Genomic DNA, 15,618 nt, shown 5'->3' on the forward strand with positions numbered 1-15,618 from the left:
CTAACAACATCAGTACAGAGATTATTAATTCAGCTTTCAGATGATGTATAAATCTCAATTTATACTGTTATAATGATGATGATGTATAAATCTCAAAAAATGGACCCTTATAACTGGTTTTGTGGTCCAGTGTCACGTATGATAAATACTTGTCTTACCTGATAAATTAGATGAAAGCGTTTGCAATTCAGTATATAAAATTACTCCTCTCATTAACCTAAAAAGAAATAGAGCTGACGTTATCAACCTCAAAATAACGGCGGCTCCAATTCGCCACTGTACGCTTAAACACGCCTACTTGTGGAGAACACGCAGTTGATTGGCTGAGAGAAGTGTCACTCAAGCAAATCGTTTCGCGTTTGTTGATGTTGAACTGACAGTTCCTGTTGCAGAGCTGCAGCTACTCTGAGCTGGGCGGTTTCTAACCTGAAGGTGAGCACGTAGCAATTCATAGTCATTTTCAATGGGGATATCTAATTTCATCTTCACTTAGATTTAAGATTAATCGATACAGAGTTTTGCGCGAACACGGTACGATTTCATTATGACATGCTAACAGGCTAACGTTATATACAGTACAGAAGAGTTGTCATACAGTAATACAGCAGTTTGACACGTCGCTTCTTTTCATTTTAGTTTCACGTCAATATTTAGATACACATTTAAGCCTGTGAATGCGATATTTTTTTCCTATTTTAGCGTTTGAAAAGATTAGTCAGAGCTGGTCAGACCATTTGTTAAATTAGCGTTGACATTTAGTTCATGACCCTTAACCTTTCAGTTCTAATTTACAGTTTGGTTATACACATGATGTTTATAATATCCTTATATATAGTTGAATTGTAAAGATAAGCGAGGTAGGCAATAAAAAAGTTCACAATTTGTGATTATATAACAATGAAGCAGTTGAAGTATTTGCTATATGTGACACTGGACCACAAAAGCAGTCATAAGGGTCATTTTTTTTAAATTGATCAGATGTTTGCATCTGAAAGCTGAATAAATAATGCTTTCTATTAATGTATGGTTTGTTAGGATAGGACAATATTTGGCGGAGATACAACTATTTGTAAATCAGGAATCTAAGTGTGCAAAAAAGAAAAAAAAAGAAAAAAAAATCAAAATACTGAGAATATCGCCTTTAAAGTTGTCCAAATGAAGTTCTTAGCAATGCATATTACTAATCAAAAATTAAGTTTTGATATACTTATGTTTGGAAATTTACAAAATGTCTTCATGGAACATAATCTTTACTTAATATCCTAATGAGTTTTGGCATAAAAGAAAAATCAATAATTTTCACCCATGCAATGTATTGTTGGCTATTGCTACAAATATACCTGTGCTACTTAAGACAGGTTTTGTGGTCCAGGGTCACATATACTGTAGCTCTGCATATGCATCTCTTCCAGGCGTTCATACCGCATCTTCTGGATGTCCAAGTACAAACTCTTCCTTCTCCGACATGGGGAAGGTTCCTGGAACAAGGAGAACCGCTTCTGCAGCTGGGTTGATCAGAAGCTGAGTGAGAACGGAGTGGTGGAAGCCCAGGAATGCGGCAGGCTCCTAAAAGAGCAGGGGTACCAATTCGACCATGTTTTTACCTCTATACTGAGCCGTTCCATCCAGACGGCCTGGTTAGTTCTGGAGGCCATGGGACAAGAGTGGGTCCCAGTCACCAAATCCTGGAGGATAAATGAGCGGCATTACGGTGCCCTGATAGGCCTCAATCGAGCCGAAATGGCTTTGAACCATGGCGAGGAACAGGTTAAACTGTGGAGGCGTAGCTATAACATCACGCCGCCCCCCATAGACGAGTCACATCCTTATTACGCTGAAATTTTTAATGACCGCAGATACAGTACGTGTGACGTTCCGAAAGAGGAACTGCCCAAAGCAGAAAGTCTAAAGGAAGTCTTAGACAGACTTCTGCCTTACTGGAATGATGTCATTGTACCGGTGATCAAAAGTGGGCAAACGGTCCTCATCTCTGCACATGGCAACAGCTGCAGGGCTTTGCTTAAACATTTGGAAGGTGAAATATATTTATTGTTTTTAATTTTTAGTGAAAATTCTGTCGTCATTTCACCTTCATGTCGTTTGTTGCCAGTTTTTCTTCTGTTTAGTTTTTTTTTTTTTTTGGTCCATACAATGAAAGTCAATGTGCTTCGGTGTTGTCTTGAACCCCACTGACTTTCAGTGTTTAAACATTCTTTAAAATATCTTTTCAAATCCTTTAAAACTACACTACCAGTCAAAAGTATTTGAACAGTAAGATTTTTTATGTTTTTTAAAGAAGCCTGCCTCACCAAGCCTGCATTTATTTGATCCAAAGTACAGCAAAAACTGTAAAATTTTGAAATATTTTCGAATTTATTCCTGTGATCAAAGCTAAATTTTAAGCATCATTACTCCAGTCTTCAGTGTCACATGATCCTTCATAAATCATTCAGGATTCGTTGATAAACAGAAAGATCCAAAGATTTAGCATTTATCTGAAATAAAAAGCTTTTGTAACATTATACACTATACCATTCAAAAGCTTGAGTCAGTATAATAAATAAAATGAATCTTTTTTAAACAAGGATGCTTTAAATTGATCAAAAGTGATGATAAAGACATTTATAATATTACAAAAGATTTCTATTTCAGATAAATGCTGTCAATGTCTTTTGAATCTTCTTCTGAACTTTTTTATTCATCAAAGAAACTGAAAAAATTGTATGTTTTTAACATAATAATAATAATAATTAAATGTTTTAGGCTGCAAATCAGAATATTAAAATGATTTCTGAAGCGTCATGTGACTGGAGTAATGATGCTAGAAATTCAGCTTAAAAAAATCTCAAAATTTTACAGTTTTTGCCTGTACTTTGGAGCAAATAAATGCAGGCTTGGTAAGCAGAAGAGACTTTAAAAACATTTAATTAAAAATCATACTGTTCAAAAACTTTTGACTGCTATTGTAAGTTATATAATTCTTCTAAAGGCCACTGAGTTCAAATTACTTGGATCAAGCACTTGGAAGGGTCAAAAGTGACAGTAAATACATGTATAATGTTACAAAGGTTTACTATTTTAAGTTTAATGCTTAAGGTTCCTTAAAGAATCCTAAAAAATGTATCGTGTTTCCACAAAAATATTAAGCATAGCTTAAGAACTATTTCTTGAGCAGCAAATCAGCATATTAGAATGATTTCTGAAGGATCATGTGATTAAATACGGGAGTAATGATGCTGAAAATTCAGCTTTGCGTCACAGTAATGCGTTCCATTTTCTGATTACACAATTTTGCTGTCTTTCTCAACAGACATATCAGAAACAGACATTGTGAATGTAACGCTGCCCACAGGAGTACCAGTATTGCTGGAGCTGGATGAAGATCTTCGACCGGTCAAGCCCCGTCAGCTTCTGGGCGACCAAGCCAAAATTCAGGCAGCTATCAAAAAGGTGGAGGATCAAGGGAAGGTTAATGCACAAAACAAATAAGGGTTTTCTTGGGGAAAATGTCAGTATCTTTCTGATAGGAACTGTTCAAACAGACAGATTATTATTAGTCATTCAGTATGTCACGAAGCACCTGGTAGAGACAGTTTGGGCACATACTGTAGGGTGTGTCTGAGGTAGACTGGTTTTTGGTTGTAGTGGTATTTTAGGAATCATGAAGAGTTATATAAGTCAATATTTTGAACTCAACTGGTTACTGATCCAAAATGCAGACTTGGCACATATATTTTGTCATAGAAAAAGGTTTGTAGACCAAATAATGACATAGACAATGATATAACATTATTTAAAATGATTATTTAATAATTTTATGTTAGTTTTTTGTTAGCTTGCTAATTTTTCCAACCAATGGATTTTAGGCCACGGAAAACCAGTGGTGCCTTCCTTTGGGTAAAATATAGGATCAATCAGTTCTGATAGAATTTGATATTAAAGGTCAACACATGCTTTTAACCGTTTCTGTATTTAAAAACTATATACTGTACATTTAAGAGTTTGAGGTCAGTAAAAAAGTCAATTAAACTCACCAAACCTGCATTTATTTGATCAAAAATACAGTAAAAACAGTTATATTGTGAAAAGTCACATTTATTATTATCAATGTTGAAAACAGTTGTACTGCTTTTTATTCTTTGATGAATAGAAACTTTAAAAAGAACGGCATTTGTTTCAAGTTTTTACTGTCAATTTAATGCAGGCTTGCTGGGAAAAAAAATCATTTTTGTCAGAAAATAAAAATAAATACAAATATCACTGACCTTAAACTTCTGAACAGTAGTGTGTATAGATGAATCCAACAAATTGAATCATTCTAAAAAATAAATAAAAATATACAGTTAAAGTCAAAGGTTTACATACACCTTGCAGAATCTGCAGTGAATTGAAATTATTTTACCAAAATAAGAGAGATCATACAAAATGCATGCTATTTTTTATTTAATACTGACCTGAACAAGATATTTCACATAAAAGACTTTTACATAAACTTGATGCTGTGTTAAATGATCCACAGCTGTTTTTTTTTTTTTTTTTTTTTAGTTTGTTTAGTTCTTCATGAGTCCCTTGTTTGTCCTGAACAGTTAAACTGCCCACTGTTCTTCAGAAAAATCCTTCAGGTCCCACAAATTCTTTGGTTTTTCAGCATTTTTGTGTATTTGAACCCTTTCCAACAATGACTGTATGCTTTTGAGATCCATCTTTTCACACTGAGGACAACTGAGAGACTCATATGCAACTATTACAGAAGGTTCAAACGCCTACTGAAAAACGATGCATTAAGAGCTGGGGGTGAAAACTTTTGAACAGAATGAAGATGTGTACGTTTTTCTTATTTTGACTAAATATCATATTTTTCACTTAGTACTGCCCTTCAGAAGCTACAGAAGATACTTACATGTTTCCCAGAAGACAAAATAAGTGAAATTTACCCTGATCTTTACAACACAGTATTAAGAATCAAGTATATGTAAACTTTTGAACAGGGTCATTTTTATAAATTAAACTATTATTTTCTCTTGTGGACTATATGTAAACTTCTTTTATGTGAATATATATTCAGGTCAGTACTAAAAAAAAAAATAACATGCATTTTGTACAATCCCTTTTATTTTGGTAAAAGATTTTGCAGATTCTGCAAGGTGCATGTAAACTTTTGACTTCAACTGTAAATAATACTAACAACAAGCATATTATTCACTCCACGGTCTGGACTTTCCAAGGCACAGATCTTATTAAATTTTATAATAATATTATATTTAAATTTTAAATTAGAGTCTTTATTGGATGTCTAAATGATTATTTAAAATATTTTGTGTTAAATAGCAGCCTTTAGAAAGTATTTTTAAAACAATTATTTATAAAGGGACATTTTGTTTTTATCTAATGTATTTATTAACAGAGGTAATATTATGTTAAGACTAAGCTATATTGAGTTTAATCATGTACTGCCAAACACAACCCACGCTAGCTCTTTTGTAACTCATTGTTTTCTCACCAACGTTTACCAACCCCAATGCAAAGAAAAACCAGTCTTTCTGGTGAGTTAAAACTTAGTTGTGGTTTTGATTGTCTGTGTACTGTAATACCTCTCTTTGTTTTAGTGTACTCAATGTTGCTCAACACTGTACTCTATTGGTAGAGAAATGTTATGTGTGTTGTTTTTGTTACAATGGCCATAGTGGCTTTCACTGTTACATGTCTAAATATGTTCTACCCCTGTTTATTACTTGACTATGGCACATTATAGCTCACCTGATGTGGTTTCACTTTCTTTTTCACCTCCCAGAAGCACTGGTCTGCTGGGTTTAGCACATCTCTGAAGCATTTTCCTGAAGGAATAATATATAAAAATAAAGGTTACAGATGTAAAAGTGTATTACATGTCTATTAAACGATGTGTGTCGAAAAGTATAAAACACCTATTAACCAGGAGGAGGTGCTACAGTGTTTTCTGTGAAGACATTTCTCCAGTGGAACAGATGTGGATCTTAATATAATAGCGGTGGATGGTAAGTTTGTTTTTGTAGAAAGCACTAATGACATAAGGAAACTGATTTTGGTTATTCAATAAGATGTAGCACTTGGCAGACTGTACATCTAATAGCTCACATTTGTCTTGTTGAGCTGGAATGTATCAAAAGAGGCACTAAAATGTGTCTTCATGGTTTTTAATGTCCTCTTAGAGGAATATACATTTCAACATGCTATATGCTCATGGGAAAATGTGCCACATCCATCTCCCTCAAAGCTTATTAAAAAATAATGTGATTTTCATTGAGTTTATTTGCTGATGCTGTGAAGACGTGACCGGACAGGCTGCTTCTGCCGTTTCTGATTACACCTGATATTAACTCTTCATAGGAAAACATTTGTCATGGACTGTGTTCTGAAACACCGATTTGACAGGCCTAACTTTAAAACATGGTCTCGAAACAGTAGAAAAACATCATGGGAATCTGGCTGTAGAAACTCTGCCAAGAATCCAATTTGAGAACTGTTCTGTTTGGCTATAGACCAGAAAGGCCTAGACACAATGTAGCCTCATCTTCACTGCCATTCTGACACCGGTTTTAAAATAGTTGTGGTTAGGACATTAACATGGGTTGCCAATGCTAGTTCAGGGACATTAGATGTTCATGGAACATCTATTATTTTCCTGATGTGGCTGTAAACTAATTGATGTTCATACTGCTCAACCACGACAAACTCTAGTATGATGTACACAATAACCATGCAAGCACATTTAAACAAAGCATATCTATTAAATGCCATATTTCAAACCAAAATGTCAAAGTTACTACAGTTATTGTTAACTTTAACTTATGTAACCTTCATTGCAATTAAAAAAATGTTTCTCAGACTTTTTGAAGGAGATTTTTCAAATATAAGTTCTTATACATTTAAATGTAATTTTATCCACCTTATCTTAAACACAGAAGTAAGCCATTTTCTATGAATGTCAGACTTCCTGCCCAAAATGGCTGACATGATAAAATTTGGTATGGTTTGACTCCACATGCTACATTGAATCTAAATAGACCAGTTTTGTGATTTTTGGCCAAACCATTCAGAAGTATAAGCAAAAGTAGCCATTTTTCATATCTCCTTACCACTAGGTGGTGGTGTGCCAAAACTGCACAATTTGCCTCAGGTCATGGTTGTTATAACATACACCAAGTTTGGTCTCAATACGCCAAATTGTTGCAGAGATACAACCTCACATCAATTTTTGCATGCTCTTCGTCAAATGTGTTTATGCGTTATTCAAAAACGGTTTGACTAATCAACTTGAATTCCATAACTTTTTGCCAGCATGATCTGAAGATGATCTGAGCCAATTTTGGTGAAAATCAGACAAACCGCCTAAGACGAGTTCAAAAAAGTAGGTTTTTTGAAAGTTAAAAGTAGAAAATGTTCATTAGTCGCTGTAGGGAAATATTTTAAGACCAGTTCGCAAAAGGCTAATACAATTAAAAGTTATAAGCATTTTTTAGGTGGCCCTGTTATCAAATCGATGTGGTGTGGTCAGTGTGAGGTGACGATGGCACACACAAAGTTTGGTTTCAATATGACAAAGCTTTGCAGAGATACAGACTCAGACGCAGTTTGGCTTGATTCTAGCAAATTCATTGATGTGTTAAACAAAAACCATTTCTTTTATCAACATGAAATCCATACCTTTTTGTCAGCATGGTCTAAAGATAATCTGAGCCAAATTTTGTGAAAATTGGACCAACGGTCTAGGAGGAGTTCGAAAAAGTAGGTTTTCAACATGGATGAAAATGGCGGACAGGAAATTCAGCTGACTATGGCAAAATTGGTATCTATGTTCTTGGCATGACCCAAAGAATATAATCACTTTGATTACAAGAAGCCAAATAATAAAAAAAAAGTTATTATAAAATATAGCATTTTATGACAAAATCCAAAATGGCCGACGCCAAAAATGGCTGACATTGAAAAATTGGGTATGGTTCAACTCAGCATGCTACACAAAATCTAAGTGATTTTTAGCCAAGCTATTTAGAAGTTAATAGCCAAAAAAATACATTTTTTTTTTATATCTCCTGAACACTAGGTGGCGCTGCGCCGGCATAGTTGTTATAACACACACCAAGTTTGGTCTTAATATGCCAAACCGTTGCGAAGATTTATTTCATAACTTTTTGCCAGTATGGTCTGAAGATGATCTGAGCCAACTTGCTATGGTTAAGGTTGAGACTTTTCTCTATCTGTGTGCCAAATTTCATAACTTCCCGGAAGCAGTTCTATGGGCTGCCATAGACTCTAGAGCAAAAGAAGAAGCAGAATAATAAGAATGCCAGTGGTGCTTGGCCCCTAATACCAGTAAATATGCAGTAAATAGTAGAACTGTTTGCGCAACAAACCAGTGTGTTCATAATTAAGATAATACATTAAAATAATATGGTAAGAAACACCAGTTTGCAATATCAAGCAGCAAAACAAGCTGTTCTGTACAGCTAGCTGGAAGCAAATCACACTCAAAGCCAGACCTATTCAATTTACAAATGGTCGCACCCACTAAACAGAACAAATAAGGTGAACTGAGGAAATTCTAAAGGAATCAAAATTTCATGGGCATCTACAGTGTATCAATGTACTAAGCACAATGCAAACATACGTAGATTTAAAACTTTTCTTTCAAAATGCTCAATTGCATGGATTCCTGTCCAACGTGGAAGTAAGCCAATGGGTGATATAGCTGCTATAGGGAAATAGCAAGAAGAATAACAACGTGCAGTAAACTTGTTTGCACTACAAACCAGTGTGTTCATAATTAAGATAATACATTTAAATAATATTGTAAGACACACCAGTTTGGAATATCGAGCAGCAAAACAAGCTGTTCTATACAGTTAAAAGTAGCTGGACGAAAAGAGAGCAGAGGCTAGACCCATAAAATTTACAAATAGCTGCACCATCCCTTATGAGAAAAATTACTGTTACAGAAAAAAAACAGTTACACTGAAGCAAAACAAAACAAGCAAAATAAATAAAACTAAAGAAAACAATTACACTGACCTAAAACAAACCATCAAAATAAAGCAAATTAACACTGACCCAAAACACAATAAACACAACAAAACAAACAAAACAAACACTGACCCACAACACAATAAAACAAAACAAACAAAACAATTACACTGACCCAAAACAAAAAAGCAGACAACAAACAAACAAAAGAAAACAAACACTGACCCACAACACGACAAAACAAAACAAACAAAACAATTAAACTGACCCAAAACAAAAAAGCAGACAACAAACAAACAAAAGAAAACAAACACTGACCCACAACACGACAAAACAAAACAAACAAAACAATTAAACTGACCCAAAACAAAAAAGCAGACAACAAACAAACAAAAGAAAACAAACACTGACCCACAACACGACAAAACAAAACAAACAAAACAATTAGACTGACCCAAAACAAAAAAGCAGACAACAAACAAACAAACAAAAGAAAACAAACACTGACACACAACACGACAAAACAAAACAAACAAAACAATTAAACTGACCCAAAACAAAAAAGCAGACAACAAACAAACAAACAAAAGAAAACAAACACTGACCCACAACACAACAAAACAAACAATTACACTGACCCAAAACAAAAAAACAGACAACAAACAAACAAAAGAAAACAAACACTGACCCACAACACGACAAAACAAAACAAAACAAACAAAACAATTACACTGACCCAAAACAAACAAACAAAAGAAAGCTAATTAACACTGACCGCATAACACAACACGACAAAACAAATTAAAAAAACTCATTACACTGACCCAAAACAAACAAATTAACACTGACCCAAAACACAGCACAACAAAAAACTCAAATCAGTGTAAAGAGGTTCTAGGAACCAGTTGTGGAGATTAATTTTATTTTATTTTTGTTGTTGTTTTTGGTTGTTGGTTTAATGCAAGATTTATTTTAACTTAGTGTTTAAATTGTGTTGGAGGCGACATATATCAGATAGGAGCGTAATATGACATTGATCTATTACTTATGGATGGAGGAAAGCGCAGGAGGACTGCTGCCAAGTGCTTTGAAGTGATGGAGCTCAGCAGAGGCGGAGTCTGAACCGCTGCTCATTTTATAAAATGTGGAGGCACGACTCGTGTAATTTCTTGCAGTGCCCTTTCAGCAGCACGATCACACTTCAGAACTAAATTGGACAGAGCGTTGAAACCCACTCCAGTCCGTTACAGGTAAGGGTTAAAAGCGTAGTGCTTTATTTTAACCTTTGAAAATCTTTCTTAAATGAAATAGACATGCTTTTATTTAAAAGTTCAATCTTTTCACAAATTCATCGTATATAGACATGCTGCTAATGGCAACGTAATTTGCTGTAAATTATATTTGTTGACAGCGCAATACTCTTGTGGTGGACAGATGAATTGCATGTTGAAAAACGCTGCTTTCACCTGCCACTTGTTTCCTCGTCAAGAACATCTGTAGACATTTGCTTTTAAATTACCGTCCAAATTAATTGGAGGGTTTCTCATAAATTCACTAAGTACTAGGCATTTTAAGAATGAGCTCATCCAGTCTTTGAATCTTTGTAATGAGTTTCGGTGCGCATGATGTAACGGTCAGCAGTAGGCTACACCTGCATCACTAAATAGTTTGTGCTCGATGAATAGAGAGGAAGACTGGAGCTCCGTAATCCGTACAATGGATATTTTCATTAGTTGGTTACGGTATAGGCATAAACATTAAACAGTCTTCAAATACAGCTGGAACATTTCCACTCAAAATTCCCAGGAAAATAGACACTATCCATATACTGATCAATAGCGGGGCCTGTTGTCACGCTGTATGGGGTAAGTTGTCACAGTTAAACCTGCCAATGAGTAACCTTTTATACTTAAAAAAATTTTAAAAGCTAACATACAAAATATAATAAATAAAATAATCATAGTACTACTACTACTAATAGTAATACAGTTAGTAACTAAAAACTGTTTTTTTTATCAAAGGAAAATATTTTATTTTATTTTAAAAAGTATTAATAATAATGGCCAAAAATAAATGTGTTAAACAAAACAAATATTATATTTTTGGCCAAAAAGTTTTTTTTTTATTTTTTTGTTTTTTTTTTGTAAATATAAGAAAATTATAATCTAAAAGAATAATAACAATGTTAACAATAATGGCCAAAACACATTTCTTCCAAATAAATAATTCTAAATATTGTCTTCATAATATTATATATATATATATATATGTGACCCTGGACCACAAAACCAGTCATAAGGTAAAATTTTACAAAACTGAGATGTATACATCATATGAAAGCTCAATAAATAAGCTTTCTATTGATGTATGGTTTGTTAGGATAGGACACTATTTGGCCGAGATACATCTATTTGAAAATTAGAAATCTGAGGGTGCAAAAATATCAAAATACTGAGAAAATCACCTTTAAAGTGGTCCAAATTAGGTTCTTAACAATGCATATTACAAATCAAAAATTACATTTTGATATATTTACAGTAGGAATTTTACAAAAAATCTTCATGGAACATGATCTTTACTTAATTTCCTAATGATTTTTGGCATAAAAGAAAAATCAATAATTTTGACCCATACTATGTATATTTGGCTATTGCTACAAACATACCCCAGCGACTTAAGACTGGTTTTGTGGTCCAGGGTCACATATATATATTATTGAAATGTATTTTGGCCATTTTTGTTAGCATTGTTATTATTATTAATTACATGTTTAATTTAAAAAAAAATTTTAAGAAAAAAAACTTTTAGGCTAAAAATTATTATTATCAATTATTATTTTAATATTTTGTTGTTGCAGATATTTATTTTTTCCCGTTATTATTATTTTTTAATAATATTTTTCTTGGATGAAAAAAAAATATTGTAGTAATACAAAAAAATTACAAGTTATATCAATATTAACATTTATTACAAATATAAATATTTAGAAAGATTTATTGTGAAGAAACGTATTTTTGACCATTATTGCTAGCATTGTTCTTATTATTAATCACATCTTTTCTTTCTTTTCTGTTCTTTGTTTTTTGAAAGAAAAAAACTTTTTGGCTAAAAATATTATTATTATTTTAATATTTTGTTGTTGCAGACATTTATTTTTGGCCATTATTATTATTAAAACTTCTTTAATAAAATAATATAAAATGTAAATATTTTATTACTAAAGGTTTTTCATCAAACAAAAGTATTTATTATTATATTATTTATTAAAAAATATTTTTATCTAAAAAATTTAAAAATTCATAATAATATAAATGCTAACAATAGTGGGCAATATATATATATATATATATATATATATATATATATATATATATATATAACAGTTATTTAAATATCATTTATACTTAATTGTTTTTATTTTAATGTAATAATTTTAATAATATTAATAATAGTACAACTACTAATACTAATAACAGTTATCATTGATAAAAACCTAATTTAGAATTTTTTTTATCAAAGGAAAATAAAATAAAAAACTAATAATTATGGTGGCCAAAAATAGTCTTCAACAAAACAATATTTATAATGATAAATAATAATAACATTTTTAGTCAAAAAGTATAAACTTCGCTTTAGTGTCTTCAGTCTCCTCACTTAAATAAATATTAACATAAATAAATTGGAATAAAACGGATATGGACTCAAATTACAATCCATTTCAAATTTTTATTCAAAATATTTATACAACAATCAAATTAGTCAAATAGTATTTCTCCAAAAAATAAATAAAAATAATTTTGTTAATATTACTTAATTTATTTTATTTAAAAATATTACTTTTTAATTATTATTATACATTTTAGCCAAACTATTTATTTAAAAAAACATATTATTATTGTTATTATTAGTAGTATTATTATTAAATTTAAAATAAAAAAATAAAAAATAAATAAAAAAAATCACTGCAAAAGCATTAACCATCACGTAACATCAGCCTTTTTTGTGAGCATTTCTTAGTATTTTATCCCAGAGTGCAGATCTGGTAACAGATGAAGCAGTGTGTGGATTGCACACACACTGCGAGTAGTGTGTGTGTGTGTGTGTGTGTGTGTGTGTGTGTGTACCTGGTATTCATCACGTTGTGGGGACCAAATGTCCCCACAAGGATAGTAATACCAGTAGATTTTGACCTTGTGGGGACATTTCTTAGGTCCCCATGAGGAAACAGGCTTATAAATCATGCACAATAAGTTTTTTTGATTAAGTAAAAGTGTGCACAATCTCCTGTGAGGGCTAGGTTTAGGTGTAGGGTAGGTGTAGGGCCATAGAAAGTACGGTTTGTACAGTATAAAAACCATTACGCCTATGGAATGTCCCCATAAAACATGTAAACCCAACATGTGTGTGTGTGTGTGTGTGTGTGTGTGTGTGTGTGTGTGTGTGTGTGTGTGTGTGTGTGTGTGTGTGTGTGTTTTGTGCAGCTGAACAGAATCTGGATGTAATTCAGCACACGGTGATAACAGGGCCTTGGCACAGGCTGCTGCGAGCAGGATGTTAGGAGTACTGCCCTGTGCTTCCGGAATGGGATAGGATTGAGCTTGGGAATGCTGCTAGCCCTTAGTGCCCAGACTCAGGGGGGAAATCAAAGAGGGAGGGATGCTAGGTCAGCAAGGGCCCGTCAAGAATCAGGTAGATTGATTTTGCTCAAAGGAATCATCCAACAACACGAAAAAAACACACTGATATTCAAACTGGTGCTTTGGTTGGCAGAAATTCCAGTTTGAATATTCAAAACTAATATAAGCGCATTTAAAAATCACAATCACTCATTAAATTTTCTGTCAGAGCCTCCTATTGGCTTAACCCTGGATATGAACCAGACTATGTACTCAAAGTAATCTATAGTTATTTCAGTTGGGCTTGATAGAAGCTGGATTTGGATCTTTAGCACCGTTCGTTTAGTTAAATATATAAGACACAATCCCTTATAGACAGCTCATTTAATACACACTTTATTGCTGCCAGATGCTGAAATCCAGGTAATTGGAAGACAAAGTTTCCATAGTGCTGCCTTGAATTATGCAGCAAACATTTTTTGGGATGGAATTATATATATTGGAGCTAAAGTAGCACTTAAGCGAAGATGATGGACAACTGGCACATGTAGCATTCCTAAGGCGTGAGGTCACAGTAAGACGAAACTCAACTTTCTTTGGGTAGGTCCGTCAAAAATGTAGAGAAGTTTGCAGCTGTGAGGCCGAAATCCCAAATTCCGTTTTGAGGTTTAGTCCTTGAACTTGTTCCATCGCAACATACTGTTTATCATATGTTATCCAGACGTCTAACTGTGGAAAAGCTCCTGCGCTGAAGCGCGCGTGCCAAGTCGGGCCTTTTCCTTACATGGTAGGAACAACTAGGCATGAGACCATCTCCTTCCTGATACATGTGCATCTGTCTGGCCATGATCAATGTCTTGTTGCCCAGGAGATTCGGAATGTGTTTAACCGCAGTTTAGGTTCCTGTAGTCCACCTCCTTCGCACTTTCGGCATCAATTCGTAAACTCTTTTTTACTTGGAAAATGTTTGACATAGCTGAAACTAGGATCATTCTTACCTTCTTGGGTTGTTTTGCTAAATAAAGTGATGGTATGAATATTACTGCTTACCATTCTCCGTCACAGCTGGTCGACTGTGTAATGGCGCATTTAAATGTTCATGCTCTTTTAATATGGCATGTTGGAAATTATTATTTGTGGTCATATGTAGGAAGTACTGATCAAGTTTAATCCAGGGCAGTTTTATTTTACTCATGCTGCTGAGGGGGTCTGCTGGAATGTATTAAATAGACAGAAGTCTGCAAATGCTTTCTGTTTAAATGCTGTTGAGAGTTTAAAATGTAGTTAAAATGCTAACAGTATTTTAAAAGAATGTATAGTAATGCAGTGATTCAAAGTTTATTTTACCTACTTCATCATTTGGCCGAAAGTATGTGCACACCAATGTGTATTTAGTTTTAAAACCACTGGCACAGGGAGTTGGTGCTTCTGCTTGCACTGTAAAAATGATATAAAATGATGAAAACACATCAATAAAATATCAAACAAATGAGAAATATATATATATATATATATATATATATATATATATATATATATATACTCTGTACTTGGGGTCAGTATATATACACACACAGTATACACACACAAATGTTTAAATATTTGGGGTCAGTAAAATTTTCTACAATGATGGTTTAAGGATGCATTAAATTGATCAAAAGTGACTATTATTAAACTTTCCATTTATCAAAGAGCTTCCACAAAAATATTAAGCAGTAAAACTGTTTTCAACACTGATAATGATAATATGACACTGAAAGCTGTAATGGCTACTGAAAATTTAGCTATGCATCACAAAATACATGATATTTTAAAATATATTTAAATAGAAAACAGCTATTTTTAAAATGTAATAATATTACTGATTTCACCAATTTTTTTATCCAGTAAATGCAGCCTTGTTGAGCATAACAGACCTGTTTCAAAAACAATACAAAAATTCTGTTTTTTTTCCTCTGACTCGGTTTTAACAGTTAAATTAAAAATTGTAATCAAAAAGCAT

The 15,618-nt window shown here is 33.1% G+C and overlaps 3 protein-coding genes across 4 annotated transcripts in view; all 3 read left to right on the plus strand.

The window, feature by feature from the left end:
* LOC141301395 (troponin I, slow skeletal muscle-like) overlaps positions 1-425 on the plus strand; it is a 2,798-nt gene extending 2,373 nt beyond the window's left edge. The window contains exon 7 of the mRNA XM_073831630.1: positions 393-425. Within this exon, the coding sequence (XP_073687731.1) occupies positions 393-425 (33 nt within the window). The remainder of the gene's footprint in view (positions 1-392) is intronic.
* On the plus strand, positions 357-4,484 carry bpgm (2,3-bisphosphoglycerate mutase). Its single transcript, XM_073832068.1, has 3 exons — positions 357-432; positions 1,413-2,035; positions 3,311-4,484. The coding sequence occupies exons 2-3, from the start codon at positions 1,435-1,437 to the stop codon at positions 3,487-3,489; spliced, it is 780 nt and encodes a 259-aa protein (XP_073688169.1). The 5' UTR covers positions 357-432; positions 1,413-1,434; the 3' UTR covers positions 3,490-4,484.
* Positions 4,485-10,168: 5,684 nt separating this feature from the next.
* cald1b (caldesmon 1b) overlaps positions 10,169-15,618 on the plus strand; it is a 48,117-nt gene continuing 42,667 nt past the window's right edge. For both annotated transcript variants that reach the window (XM_073831505.1, XM_073831506.1), the window contains exon 1: positions 10,169-10,250. The gene's annotated coding sequence lies outside the window, so the exon portion shown is untranslated. The remainder of the gene's footprint in view (positions 10,251-15,618) is intronic.

The sequence above is a fragment of the Garra rufa genome, chromosome 25 (genome assembly GCF_049309525.1).
Source record: "Garra rufa chromosome 25, GarRuf1.0, whole genome shotgun sequence".
Classification (NCBI taxonomy): Eukaryota; Metazoa; Chordata; class Actinopteri; order Cypriniformes; family Cyprinidae; genus Garra; species Garra rufa.

Coding starts and splice junctions, on each gene's coding strand:
- bpgm (XM_073832068.1), top strand. CDS start 1,435: ATGTCCAAGTACAAACTCTTCCTTCTCCGACATGGGGAAGGTTCCTGG. Junction 2,036..3,310: donor TTTGCTTAAACATTTGGAAG/GTGAAATATATT, acceptor CTTTCTCAACAG/ACATATCAGAAACAGACATT.